General features: G+C 30.1%; 2 protein-coding genes across 2 annotated transcripts; one reads left to right on the plus strand and one right to left on the minus strand.

The window, feature by feature from the left end:
- Window positions 1-1,771: 1,771 nt before the first annotated feature.
- Window positions 1,772-3,941, plus strand: LOC114183521 (B-cell receptor-associated protein 31-like). Its single transcript, XM_028070565.1, has 2 exons — window positions 1,772-2,342; window positions 3,276-3,941. The coding sequence occupies exons 1-2, from the start codon at window positions 2,060-2,062 to the stop codon at window positions 3,656-3,658; spliced, it is 666 nt and encodes a 221-aa protein (XP_027926366.1). The 5' UTR covers window positions 1,772-2,059; the 3' UTR covers window positions 3,659-3,941.
- Window positions 3,942-5,263: 1,322 nt separating this feature from the next.
- On the minus strand, window positions 5,264-6,830 carry LOC114184207 (mitogen-activated protein kinase kinase kinase 18-like). The gene has a single exon (XM_028071486.1). The coding sequence runs from the start codon at window positions 6,787-6,789 to the stop codon at window positions 5,572-5,574; it is 1,218 nt and encodes a 405-aa protein (XP_027927287.1). The 5' UTR covers window positions 6,790-6,830; the 3' UTR covers window positions 5,264-5,571.
- Window positions 6,831-13,230: the final 6,400 nt, after the last annotated feature.

The following is a 13,230-nucleotide window of genomic DNA, read 5'->3' on the forward strand; positions in this document are numbered from 1 at the left end:
TCAGAAATGCTTCTCGAAACATTGATTTATTGAAATTTGCACTGAAAAATAGTGGTAAATGAATTTAAATGTTTTTGACAATTTTTCAATTTTTAAATTCAAATTTATTTTGTTGTCTTTTAATTTTGAAGAAGAAGAAAACAATACTCTTGTGCAACTTTTTGTTCTTGAGAGAAATTTCCCACGTAATTTAAACAATTAAAATGTTTTCCAATTGTTTAAATAAAAGAAGAAAACAAAAAATAAATTAAAATGTTATATGGAACATGTCATATTTCGTGAATATATTACATCGGACAAAAATAATTAAGGAACTTAACTCAGTTGATTGAACAGAATGTCGTGATTATAAACTTGCCGACATGCCTTCGATATATAAATATTTCAAAAGAAATATAAAATTCAGTGCGGATTTTGACAGATATTTGTTTGAAAAATCAAAATAATATACTTAAAAATAACATTTAATTATTCTTACTACTACATATAATTTTCTATAATTGTAATTATAAAAAAATTATATATATATATATATATATATATATATTTTCATTCAAATTTTAAAAACTTGTCAATGATTAAATTAAAAACTAAAAATTTTAACTATTTATTTTTAATGTAAATAGTTATATTGTCACTAATAAATTCATCTTTTATTTTATTTTATAATCTTATTTAGTTATTTCCTGTTATTTCAAGAAGTTAACATAATTTAAATATGGTTGATAAATTCATTAAATATGGTTGATAAATTCTTCAAATTTGAAAGACTAGGAACATCAACTTAAAGTTAAAATTATAAATTAATGTTCTCTTGTTTACTAAAGTCTAAAGAATAAAATTTGTTTATAATAATACATATATCCTCGATGTTAAAAGTTTTATAAGCATCCTAAATAACTAAAACATTACTTAAAGTAAAAAGTTGCATTGTTTGTCAATAAACCTATCATCTAAAAGGGTTATAAAATAATGTTAACTATTAACATAATATTTCATTATCAAGTGAGTTAAAAAGAGTTATTTATTTTTCTTTACGAATGAAAGAAAACAAATGAAAAATGAGAGCAAAAATAATATATTTGTGCTAACTTTTTTTGTTTTTTAGAAACAAAAGAAAATAGATAAAAATGAAAAATGAATATAATGTGAGAAACTCAAAAGATAAAAAAAAAATCTTAATAAATTTTTTATTTATTGACATTAAATATTATCTTTTATAAAAAAATAAAAAAATACTTAATTTAATTTTTTCAATATACATTATACATTATTTAAAAATTTTGAAAATTGTTGTCTCGACAGTGACAATGATTAAAAAATTTAATAGAACTTCCGATTCAAATTATGCAAAAAGTGTATTACAATGAAGTATGCATTATTCTCATTAAAAATTTTCAACATGTTAACGAATTGAAGATTTTAGAAAAGTAACGTATTATTCCTTTCTTAAGAAAAAAAAAATTTGAACATTTTAAACAACTTTTTTTTTCCAATTAAACAAAATTTCTTTCTTTTTCACAAGAATTGAACATGTACAAGAAGATTTACAACACAACTCACACATGTCTTATTAAAGGGTGTAACTAATTTTTCGATAACAAAAAAAAAAAAAGAATTTTGCAACTTCCTAATATCCTAACTCTAATTAATTAATCAATTCACTCCCATTTCGAAACAAAAATGAATGAATCCTTGATTTGAAGAAATGAGAAATATCGTGAAATATAAAAAGTGGGTTCGTGCGTGAGAAAGGTGATTGATTGAGGAATAAGAAAGAAAAGAGGAAGTTGGGAAGATGAGTGTTGACCGTTAGGCAATAAAGAGAGAAAAGGGAGGGAAAGTGTGAAATGACGACCATACCCTTTCCCATTCCCATACCCACACCCTTCTCTACCGCCATTATGTCGACTCCTCCGAGTTGTGTGATCTACACGCTCTTCCACACTCACCCCACGCGCTCAATTCTCGCCCCTTAATACCCCTCACTTCATTCTAGGGTTTGCATTCCCTTTTCATCCTAATCGATCCACTACACCAATCAGCCAAGGTAAACAACATGTTGCAGCTTCTCTACGCCGTCATTTTCGCCCAAATGTTCGTCATTGTTTCCTTCCTCTTCAAAACTCCGGCCAGGAAGCTAGTCATCGTCACATTGGATCGGGTCAAGCGCGGCCGCGGCCCCGTCGTCGTTAAGACCGTCGCCGCCACGCTCCTCGTGGTGCTCGCTTCCTCGCTCTACAGCATCGCCAAGATCCAGCGTCGGAGCCTCGACTCTCCCGTTGTTAACCCCACCGACCAAGTCCTCGTCTCTAAGCACACGCTCGAAGCTTCTCTTATGGGTAAACTAATCTCGTTTCTCTCATTTCGTCTCTTTTTGTGCGTGCTGTGCTTTAGAATTATTATATATCTGGAAAATGAATTCATGGTGACTGTGATTTACCATTGTGATATCACAATTTATGGTTCTTTACTTGTTTCTCAGTAAAATAAAATAAAAAAGAATAAAAATTCGGTTAAGCTGTATATGTTTTAGGAAAGGGTCCTTTTTCTTCTATTATTAGTAAACATATATAAATAGAAGTATAAAAATTTATGTGTGTGTTTTCTTCACTCGCATCCAATAACAGACTAAACTGTTATTTATAGTGAGCTCTTTGACTTTGTAGTATCAAAGTCAAACATGATTTAGATTCAGATGATATATTTTTCAAATCAAACTGCCATGAAGCTCATGTTTCTGGCAAAAGTGGTATGAAATAAACTTTGTTCATAGGAAAATATCCACGTTGTACGCTCTCGAGGTTTCAAACGATATCTGTCTTTGTGTTCGGGGATGAGTAATAATCTATGCTAATAGTATGGTTTCAAAAATTGTGATTATGTTTAATACTCGTTTTTTTAGTTTAATTATCAGTTATTTTTGAAATAAGTTTCAAGATAATTGGTATAAGAAAAATAACTTTTATGTTATCTAAATATCACTTCTAAAGCAGTTATTGTAAACATCAATAAACTATACATGATATACCAAAATAGTTTATTTTATTTTGTAATAGAAGTCTATAAAAGTCAACTTTTATCGGCATAATTTTTTATTGATTGATAATTTACACTGTTACTCTAGAAGTGTATTTTAATAAAGTCGTTCATTTTAAGGAGTTTTTTTTTTTTTTTTTTTTTTTTTTTTTTTTTTTTTTTTATCTAAAACCAACTGAATGGTTGCTGTAATAGTAGTGGAAATTGATTTTTAACATATATGCTGATGTGGGCAGGGTTTGTGCTGTTCCTGGCTCTGATTATCGACAGATTGCACCATTACATCAGAGAGCTTCGGTTGCTGAGGAAGGCCATGGAAGCTGCTAAGAAACAGAGTCGAAGTTTTGAGGACGGTAAAAGTGTGAGCGCAGCTGAGCACAAGGCTTTGGTGGAAGAAATTTCGACATTGAAGCCGCAAATTGAGAAGCTGGAATCTGAGTGTGAAGTAAAAGCAAGCAAAGCTAAGGCCTTGGAAGCTGAGGTGGAGGCTCTTAGAAAGCAATCTGAGGGGTTTCTTATGGAATATGACCGTCTCTTAGCAGACAATCAGAATCTTCGTAGTCAGTTGCAGGCTATTGACCACAGTTCTTCCCATGCTGTTAACAAAAAGAGCACGTGAAGTTTCAAATATGCCAAATCAATTTTCTGATTTCATTCAGTTGTTTCTGCTTGAGTGGTGCGTGTTTTCATTAGATAAATAGGTCACAATAGAAAGAGGAGAAGGGTGTTATTCTTATTGATTATACTTACAACACCTTATATATATACGAACACTATTAGGCCATGTCTGCAGTATATGACGAGGACAAGAAAGTAGGATGGCTGATAGTGTAAAAAATATGAAATGTTTGGTGTTATTAACACGGGCTTAATGTGGATAGAAATATAAATATTATAAAATTATCCTTCTGTTTAAAAACTTAAGTGAAAAGTAAATTTCCAATGTTTTTTTTTTTTTTTTTTTTGTTTCTCTTGGTTCTTTCACTGCTACTCTGGGTAAAACATAGAAATCTGGTAAATGTTTTTTCAACTTTTTGTTTTATGTGTGTTTGAAATTCCAACTTCCATAGCAAGTGTTAAAGTTAAAAAAATAGTTACGGTTGCTCAATCATGGTGTCTCTATTCTAAAAATACTGGTAACTTTTTTCAACACAAAACCTTCTTCAAAATACTGTAAGCTATAACTGGGCTTATTAGAAGCATAGTTAGACCTCATATTGGCGTGTTGCTTACGTCTAAACATATCACCTAACCTTTCAAAATTACCACCACAATATAAGGTTTTCTAGATGTAAACCACATAACATACCAGACTTCTGCATAGGCTTTTATTTCTTTAATAAACCGTTTACTGTTATGCAGGGTAAGTATTTTTTACGGACAGAAAGGTACATTGTTCGACAATACTTAAATCATATTCTACATGTCCTTCCCCCATCCCTTTCTACTAGCGGTTCAAATTGGTCCTCTTTTGTTGTACTTTTTCTGTTGCGTAACCTTTGAAGAAGCTACCCATACCAGGCACCTAGACCTACAATTCCCATATCCATATCAAATAAACCATATTGGAACATTTGAGAACCAATGCTAAAGCGAATTCAGAAAACAATTAAGCTGAAAGCTGATTTGTGCGGATGGGCTTAAAAGAGCAAACTGCAAAGACAAATCATGATTCTAAACTCTTGAGATGCTTCACAACACAACAAGGGCATCTCAATAATGTGATTAGAGTTGATCCTTTTTTGATGGGGCTTTGACAACAGTGCCACTTTTTGGTAATAAACTAATGAATTGGAATTTTGAACCAAGCCACTCCCTAGATTGACCAAATTTACTCTGCTACGAAATTAGGGAGGGACCTATTCTCTAACCATAAAAGATTAAAAGTTTAGTTTATATTTTGGTCTGAATATCCGCTCGTACAAGATAAATCAAGCCACAGGGCATTGACCAAATTTCGAGACTCTAAACCATTTCAACTAGTTATGCGTGCTATTAGCAGTTCATGAATTTGTATTTATCATGATGTACCCGCTTTGACATTAACCCTCACCCACCTAACGTAATATTTGTTGCATATTCGTTTTGCTTTTAAAACTACGACCTGTTTTATTATATAGGTTGGGTATGGTAGAGGAGTTTGATCAGTAGTTTAACCTTCTAACTAAATGGATTTTTATTTCTGGACCTACCAAATACCATTGACAGATAAATAGTTGGCAAAACAGATGCTTCCTTTCCATTACACTCATTCAACCAACACAAATAAACATCATAGACAGGTTCGGAGTTTAAAAACACAGAACCACCACCTGGGGCCTGCTTTGCATCTCTCTCTGCTGTTTCACCAAATGAAAGAAGTTCAATTTTTGCAAATGGCTTTGACCATGAAACCAAATGTGAAACGTGCCCACAAAACATTAATCGAGTTAGGCCCGTGGCCGAGAAAGGTCATTGGATATTAACTGCAACACTGACATCTGATGTTCTCCATACTGATGGGAAAATGAAAAAGGTTGTCCAATTTTTCAATCATAAAAACTCAAATGTTGAAGGGATAACCATCTCATCAATGCCTCCCTCAAAATCGAAACTACCAACTACAACACTAACATCACTACATTTATAATAATAATCATCACAAAAATAATCACTAATCCTAATATCAACATCCAAATCCAACCCCTCACAGCTTGAAGCCCCTGCTTCACTGCCCCTCGTTGTGATCCAATTTTCATCATCCAATTCCCAAATTGGATCCCCTGAACACAAAGCTAGCCTTCTGATCCTACCCTTTGGAGACTCATCAGAGCTTTTAATCCGAATCACATTGCCAGGGTCAGAGACACACTCTTCCTCGGACTCTGTCTCTGTCTCTGTCTCTGTCTCTTCCACAGAATTCCAAAAGCTCTGCTCGAGAATACTTGTCGGAGAACATGAATTAGATTGCTGAATTTCCTTGTCGTTGGAACTGAATTCCCCAACAAACGGATGCTTCAGAAGCTGACTACAACTCCACCTCTCTTTAGGATTCCTCCTGAAACACTTCCCCAAGAAATCCTTTGCTTCTTCAGACAGAAAACTTGGAATCTCAGGAACCTCATTGGAATATGCAACGCGGTACAACACAGTGACAGGGTCTTCTAAATTAGGCCACGGCGCAAACCCAGTGGCCATTTCAACCACAGTGCACCCAAGCGCCCATACATCAGCAGGGTACCCCTGCTCCTCCCCACGCGCCACCTCTGGGGCCATGAACATTGGCGTGCCGCCGATCGCCGCCACCGGAGACTCATTCCACAACTTAGCACAACCAAAATCCCCAATCTTGGCCCCCTCTTCACCAATCAAAATGTTGCTACCTTTAATATCACAATGCACAACACCCTTATTGTGCAAGTACTCTAGCCCCCGCAGGACTTGTCGAACGTAGTTCACGATGGTCGGCTCGCCGAGCCGACCACCGTGCCGGCGAATTTCCTGGGAGAGAGTTCCGAAGGGCATGTACTCCATGAAGAGGTTGAACCACAGGGTGTTGTTTTCCTCTGTAGTGTTACAACCTTTGTAGGTAACTATGTGGGTAGAAAACAGAGACGACAGAATCCTCTGTTCCCTCTGCAACTTTTCTGAGTTTGACGGTGATAACTCTGCAGTCTTGACGGCGGCAACGGTGGAGGAGTGGGCGGAGGTGGCGGTGTAGACGGTGGCTGATGAGCCACGTCCTATGATGAAGCCTCTAGTCCACTCCATGCTGTTTGTTAGGCTCTGTCTCAGAGAGTGCAGAGTCTTGGGTTTGCAATTGCGGCATTTATATAATAAATAAGGACACGCTTTTGGTTTGAGTTAAAGGGTTTATTTTATTACTTTATTTAGTGTTGGTATAAACGTTGAAAACAAAAACCTATACTTCATCTATATCTTGTAAGGAAATTCTTCGAATAAATAACAGTTGCCTTCTGCTAATCTTTTACCTAATAAGTTAAGACACAGTTGACAGGAGAAAAAATAAATTTACTGCATATTTTTACCTAATAAATTTTTTACTGCAGAGTCAATTAAATAAAAGCTATTTATTATGCTTAATATGTAAAACAGACATTATAAAATTGAGATAAGTTATTTTATCCATAGATGTGGCATATATGTTATGATTTCATTGGTTGAGGATGAATGCTTTTTTCTTTCTCCATTGTAAAGGTGAGTATCCCTTCAAGGGGAGTGCATAGACGTGGCCTACTTTGGGTGGCTGTGGAATTTGAGTGGTGAGGACAAAAAAGAATGGAGTGTTTAAGTGTGTTGGTCTGAATTTTGGTGCAAGGGAAGTAAGAGTTTGGGTTAGGTAGATAACAGGGGATTCATTGTTTTCTGTATAATACTTGGCTACACTTTGAAAAAAGTGAACATGGAAGGTTTTAGGGGGTGGGTTCAACCACCAATCTGCTTCAACTTTACTATCCTTTTTTCTCATCCAAGGTTTTCTTTTTGGTCTGTATTGTGAATCTCAGCATACAAGGTTGACACATTACAATGGCCTGAAAGAAAAAAATACTAGCCAACACGTGTATGTTTTGTTAGAAGTCAAATTGCAGATAGAGTGATTCTTTGTTCTTCACTGTTCTATGTCAAATAAGTTGCTGGTTTGTTAACCTTATCCTATGTTTATTGTTATTTATTGTTTTAATATCTTAGGTTTTTTAATTTTAGATTTTTACATGAAGTTGAAATTTGTTTGAAATTGATATATTTTAGTTCTCAAACTTTAAAAAAAAAAAATATAATATTTTTAATTTAATAATGTAAAATTTTTTTTATGTATCAACCATATTTTTTAGCTGACATCGACGATAACATATCAAATGGTAATCATAACTCAAATGATAACATAAAATATATTTTAACATCTTAAAAACTTAATATTCTTAAAATCATATTTATCACTACTTTTTTCATAAACCAAGTTGGAGCTGCAGTTACATAAATTCTCTTGGTTGATTTGGCATTAGCAGAAATGAATTAATTATGGATGAGTTAGCAGTAGGTGAGTTTTTGGCTGCAGGAATAACCTGATCTCTGACTATTAATGTTTTGTTTTTATATTCCTAATTAGAAATCCATAATTAAGAAGCTTCACAAACATTGTCCTGAAAAAGTGCATTTCAATTGATGTTGCATTGAGGATGATATTTTGCAGCTTTGAAAAACCAGAGGGCTGAAACTCATTGAAAGCAGAGTAGTACTAGAAGAGTTTGGATTGGCCAACACACTGTGATCTAACACCATTTCCGATTTTCATTTTTTTCTTTTATATATTTGCTTTTCAATCATTTGGCATTATAATTTTTTCATGAAAAAGTGCAACGTACTTTAATAAGTTGTTGAAAAACTTTCTGAATTATCTATCTAGCTTTATTATTGGCAGTGCCCAGAAAATTAAATCCCAAAGTACCAACTGCTACTTTACTCCACGCTTACTTCTAGAAGATTGGTTAATGCAGAAACAACCCTTCTACTTATTACTAAAGCAATCATCATAATTTCATAGTGACATATAGCAAAATGAAGTACGTTCATTTTTTTTTTTTTTCCTTTTCACTGTTTTGTTTTTGTTTTTGTTTTCAATTTGAAGCTAGAAGCATGATATGGCATGAAACAATTGGATGAATGTTTCTGATTTGGCTTTACTAAGCAATTATAGTAAGAAAGTGTGAGTTGAATGAAGAACAAAAAAAATGATTGCAAGGTGGTGGGTGTGGTGTGGCATTGACATTACATTGATTAAACTTGTGTTTAGTTTGAGGAAATTGATTAGGAGTGATGTAAAATACATTGAGACATTAATATGGAAATTGAATTAAGCATGATGGTGTTATTAAAGTTAGGGGGTTTGGTTTGGTGAGTTGTGTGAGATAGAAGAAAGTACTTAAAAAGTGTTTAGAGGTTGAAATAGGAAAATGAGAGAGTGTGGATTTATGTGTTACTTATTTAGGCAGCAAGCAAAAGCATAAAGCCAATTAAATCCTCTACAGTTACCTAATAACTAACTTCCAATTACTATATTTCTCTCAAATAACATCAATTAGTTGGAACACTGCACCTTCTCAAATTCACTGTTTAATAATAGGCTTAAGGACATGTCCATTATTTTTTTCTTAATTAAGTTTACTCCTTAGAAGTACTTTTCATTTTAGTCTTTATGAAAGAATAATAATTTAATAAATATGATGTTTTGGAATTAATATGAAAGGATATTACCATTAACTAAAAAATTATGACTACCGAATTTTATTGTTTTAATTTAAATAGTGTTTACAATGACATTAATTTATAATTTTTAATAATTTTCATGTTCACACTTGTAATGATCAAGGAGTTTTTTTGCTATCTCAACGTGTTTTTATAATAATAAGAATTTTTTAACCAAAATTTACGGTGTAATTAATGAATATTGAATTTTGTAAAAATTAATAGTTAACTATTATATTAAATAAATACTTATCATAATACAATTTTACTTTATTTATAAGATAAAATTTGTCTTAAATACTATACAAATATAATTAATAATTTATATGTTACATACTAAAAAAATTAAAAAAATAATTAAATAACTATATTTTAATGTTACTTAAAATTAAAATATAATTAAATATAAAAAACTTAAATTAATAAAAAATAAAATGTTATTGTTTTTAAATAAAAAATAAAAAATAAATAACATAATATTGTCTTATTAAAAAACAAATAATATTTTGTTTTCTTTTAATTATATATTTTTTAATTTTTAGTAACATAAAAATATAATTATTTTATTATTTAATTATTGTTTATTTTTTCGTCTAAAATAAATTATTAATCAGAAATATATATTATTTATGGACATTTTTATCTTCTAAATAAAAAAAGTATAATAATAATTATTAATGTCATAACCCATTTAATATTATAATAAGAGATATATAACACTTAACAATTTTGTCCTCTAATTCAAATAAAAGTTCACTAATAATTATTAAAGTCATAATTCATTTAATAATATTACAGATATTTATAAAATTTTACAAAATTACATCTTAAACCGTATCTCAACATCTTAGAACACTAATTAGCGTTTCTTAAAAATAAGTTGTGTTGTATTATATCTCTATATTAATCATAAAATTTGATATGTTTTTAATGCGTAAAAACCACGTAAACGCAAATAAATAATATAAAAAATTATGACCACTCAATATATTAATTTTTTAATAGAAATTATTTAAAATTATTTTATTTTTTGAGAGACTTAAAACTTAAATCAATTGTTATTTTTTATATATTAATATATGAAAAAAATAGGTAGTGAATTTATTAAAATTTTATTAAATAAATTATATTTTTAATAGATAAAAATGTATTATTTAGTATAAAATGTATTGGATTTGTGAATTAAAAATAAAATTATTGAGGTGAGTTGGAAGGTGGCGGTGAGAGTGAGAGTGGAAAGATGGTTGGATTGGATCACACGCAAGTCACGTGGCCCTCTTTTCTCCCTTTTGTTTTCCTTTCGGTTTGTATGGATGAAAAGGTTTTGTTTCGGCGCTGTTGTTACTAGTTACGGGATACAGAACAAAAGTGGGACCGTTACGGACACGTAGGGAACACGTGTGAGTTTAAAACAGCACGTTTTATATTTTGAGACACCTATGTTCCCATGTGTTTGGTGCAACAACGCACCTTACTTCTTTCCATCAATTAAATATATTAAAATATAAATACCTTTTCTCATAATAATATCTAACTCAGAATATTTTGAAAAGTATTCTTTCTTTTATTATGTAAACGAAACCATTAAGTAAGCTTAATTACTATTCTTAATTAATGTGAACATAATTAATTTACTTATATTTAAGTTGGAAGGTGATACTAATTAAATATTTACTTCTTTCTAGTTTCTAAATATTTATTGCACATAATTTATTTTGGAATTAGCTAAAAATATATTAAATATTTTTTATTTAAACATGTAAATATACTTGAATGGTTTATTTTGTTGTTGCTTATTTTATCGTTTTATTTATTAAAAATATAAAAAATAAAGGTAAAAAAGTGGGTACTATTTTCTTGACTTAAAACAGTAACTATCATAAAAGAAATGTAGCTAATTAAGCATCTTGAATTTAAAATTATTTTCTTTCTAATTCGTAGGATAAGACATGGTTTAGAAGAACTTTGAAAATTTTATAAGATATTTTATAACTTTTATAAAGTATTAAATCTTGTTTTTCTTGTTTTGTCCTTATTATGAATGTATTTTTATTAATAAATAATAAGAAAATAATTTTACCAATTATTAGTAATAAAGGTAAATCTTGTTTTTAAAATTCAATAAAGTACACTAAATTAATTACTTTGATTATTTAATAAGTATATTATATCAAGGACTTGAGAAATATTTCATTAATTTAACAAAAGTTAAATAAAAGAAAAAGGAAAATGTTGCATCTAACCTCTCAAAAGTCAAAATTATTTAGTTTTATGTATAATATCATAATTGTATTATATATATATATATATATATATATATATATTAATATATATATATATATTAATATTAGAGGTGATGTTAATTTTTTATGTGAGTTGGACTCATGAATCATTGGTGTTATATCTTTTCAGTGATCATGTGATTTATGAATTGTTTTTTCTTTTTTATTCGTATTTCTGTTAGTTGATTGATTGCGTGCTTAATGTTTAAGATGAATTAATCATGTCCAAAATAAATTCATCTAACTATTTCAAATGCTATAAATTTAGGGTTTCTAGTTGACTAAATTCATATTCTTAAAACAAGATTATAATTTGATAATTAAGGAATTGATCGTGAAGTTAGAATTGCTGTAAGTTATTAAGAGATTTTCTTGAAATGATTTAAATAAACGCAATAAATATGAGTAATAAAAATAATGGATATAATAAGTACAAGGTTTGTAGGTTTATTTTACACTCATTTTTGTCCTTTACATTTTCTATTTTAATCAAAATCAATATGAACATTTGCAAATCATTATTATACAAACTTAATTAAGAATAATAGAAATTACTCCAACATCTTGTTTTCATACAGAATAAGTTTAGGTGAACTCTCCTTGTTTTAAAATGAGAAAAGTTTATTCCTACTTCTTTACAAATTAACATTTTTCATTAATCACTCGTACCCAAAAGATTTTTTTTTTTTTCTCATCTATTGGAATACGATAAAGTTTTACTTTTTAAAAATGTTCCAATACTGTATGTACCAGATATCAAGCAAAAGGCAAAACTCTTCTAAAAATATAAAAATATATCAAATTCATTTTTTTATTAGTAAGACATGAATATATGTAGAGAGAGAGAGAATTGACCATAACTTTACGCAGTATATTCAACCAATTTAACTAGACATTTTAACAGAAAAAACACACACACACACACCAAATTCTTCTTGACTGGTATCTTATTACATCATCCTAACCAGAAAAGGAAAGAAAATGAAAATATAGAAAAAAGAAAGAAAAATGTAGATAATGAGATTGTTGTGATTTGAAGTTTGAGCATTGTTGCTTTGGTTGTGAGACTGAAAAAAGTGAAAAAAAGAAGGGGGAAAAGAGGTGTGGTGGAATGATGAAGAAGGTGGAGGCAAGAGATAAAAGTGTGTAGTAGAAGAATAGAATACGAAAAGGAAGAACCTTCATTTCATGTTTGCTTTCAAGTTCCGTTATGGTATGTATGGTGTATGGTGGTGCCAAGTCAAGTGCGCTTATTAAAAAACATCCTAATCAAAAACAAAAACAAAACCTCAAATCCCTTCAAAGTAAACTCTAATTATTATAATCAATACTAATGTATCAAACTACCTTCACTCTTTTTATCTACTTCTTTTCTACATAAGAAGATTGATTCAAGAGATATATGAAAGGACAATGATATTTTAACTATCAAATTTTGACAACTTTTTCTTATAACATAATGTATTATTTTTTAAGTGGTTTTAAATATTGAAAATGAGAAAATAAAAGAACAGAAAATCACTTAAAAGATGTCATATAAAATTGTAAGAGAAAGTTATCAAAATTTAGTAGTCAAAAAATCATTTTTCATATACGATATTGTCCAACTCCATCATCTCTACTCAAATCTAAGATTTAGATTTTCAATGTTTTTCGATATGTCTTA

This window comes from Vigna unguiculata, chromosome 5 (assembly GCF_004118075.2).
Source record: "Vigna unguiculata cultivar IT97K-499-35 chromosome 5, ASM411807v1, whole genome shotgun sequence".
NCBI classification, from domain to species: domain Eukaryota; kingdom Viridiplantae; phylum Streptophyta; class Magnoliopsida; order Fabales; family Fabaceae; genus Vigna; species Vigna unguiculata.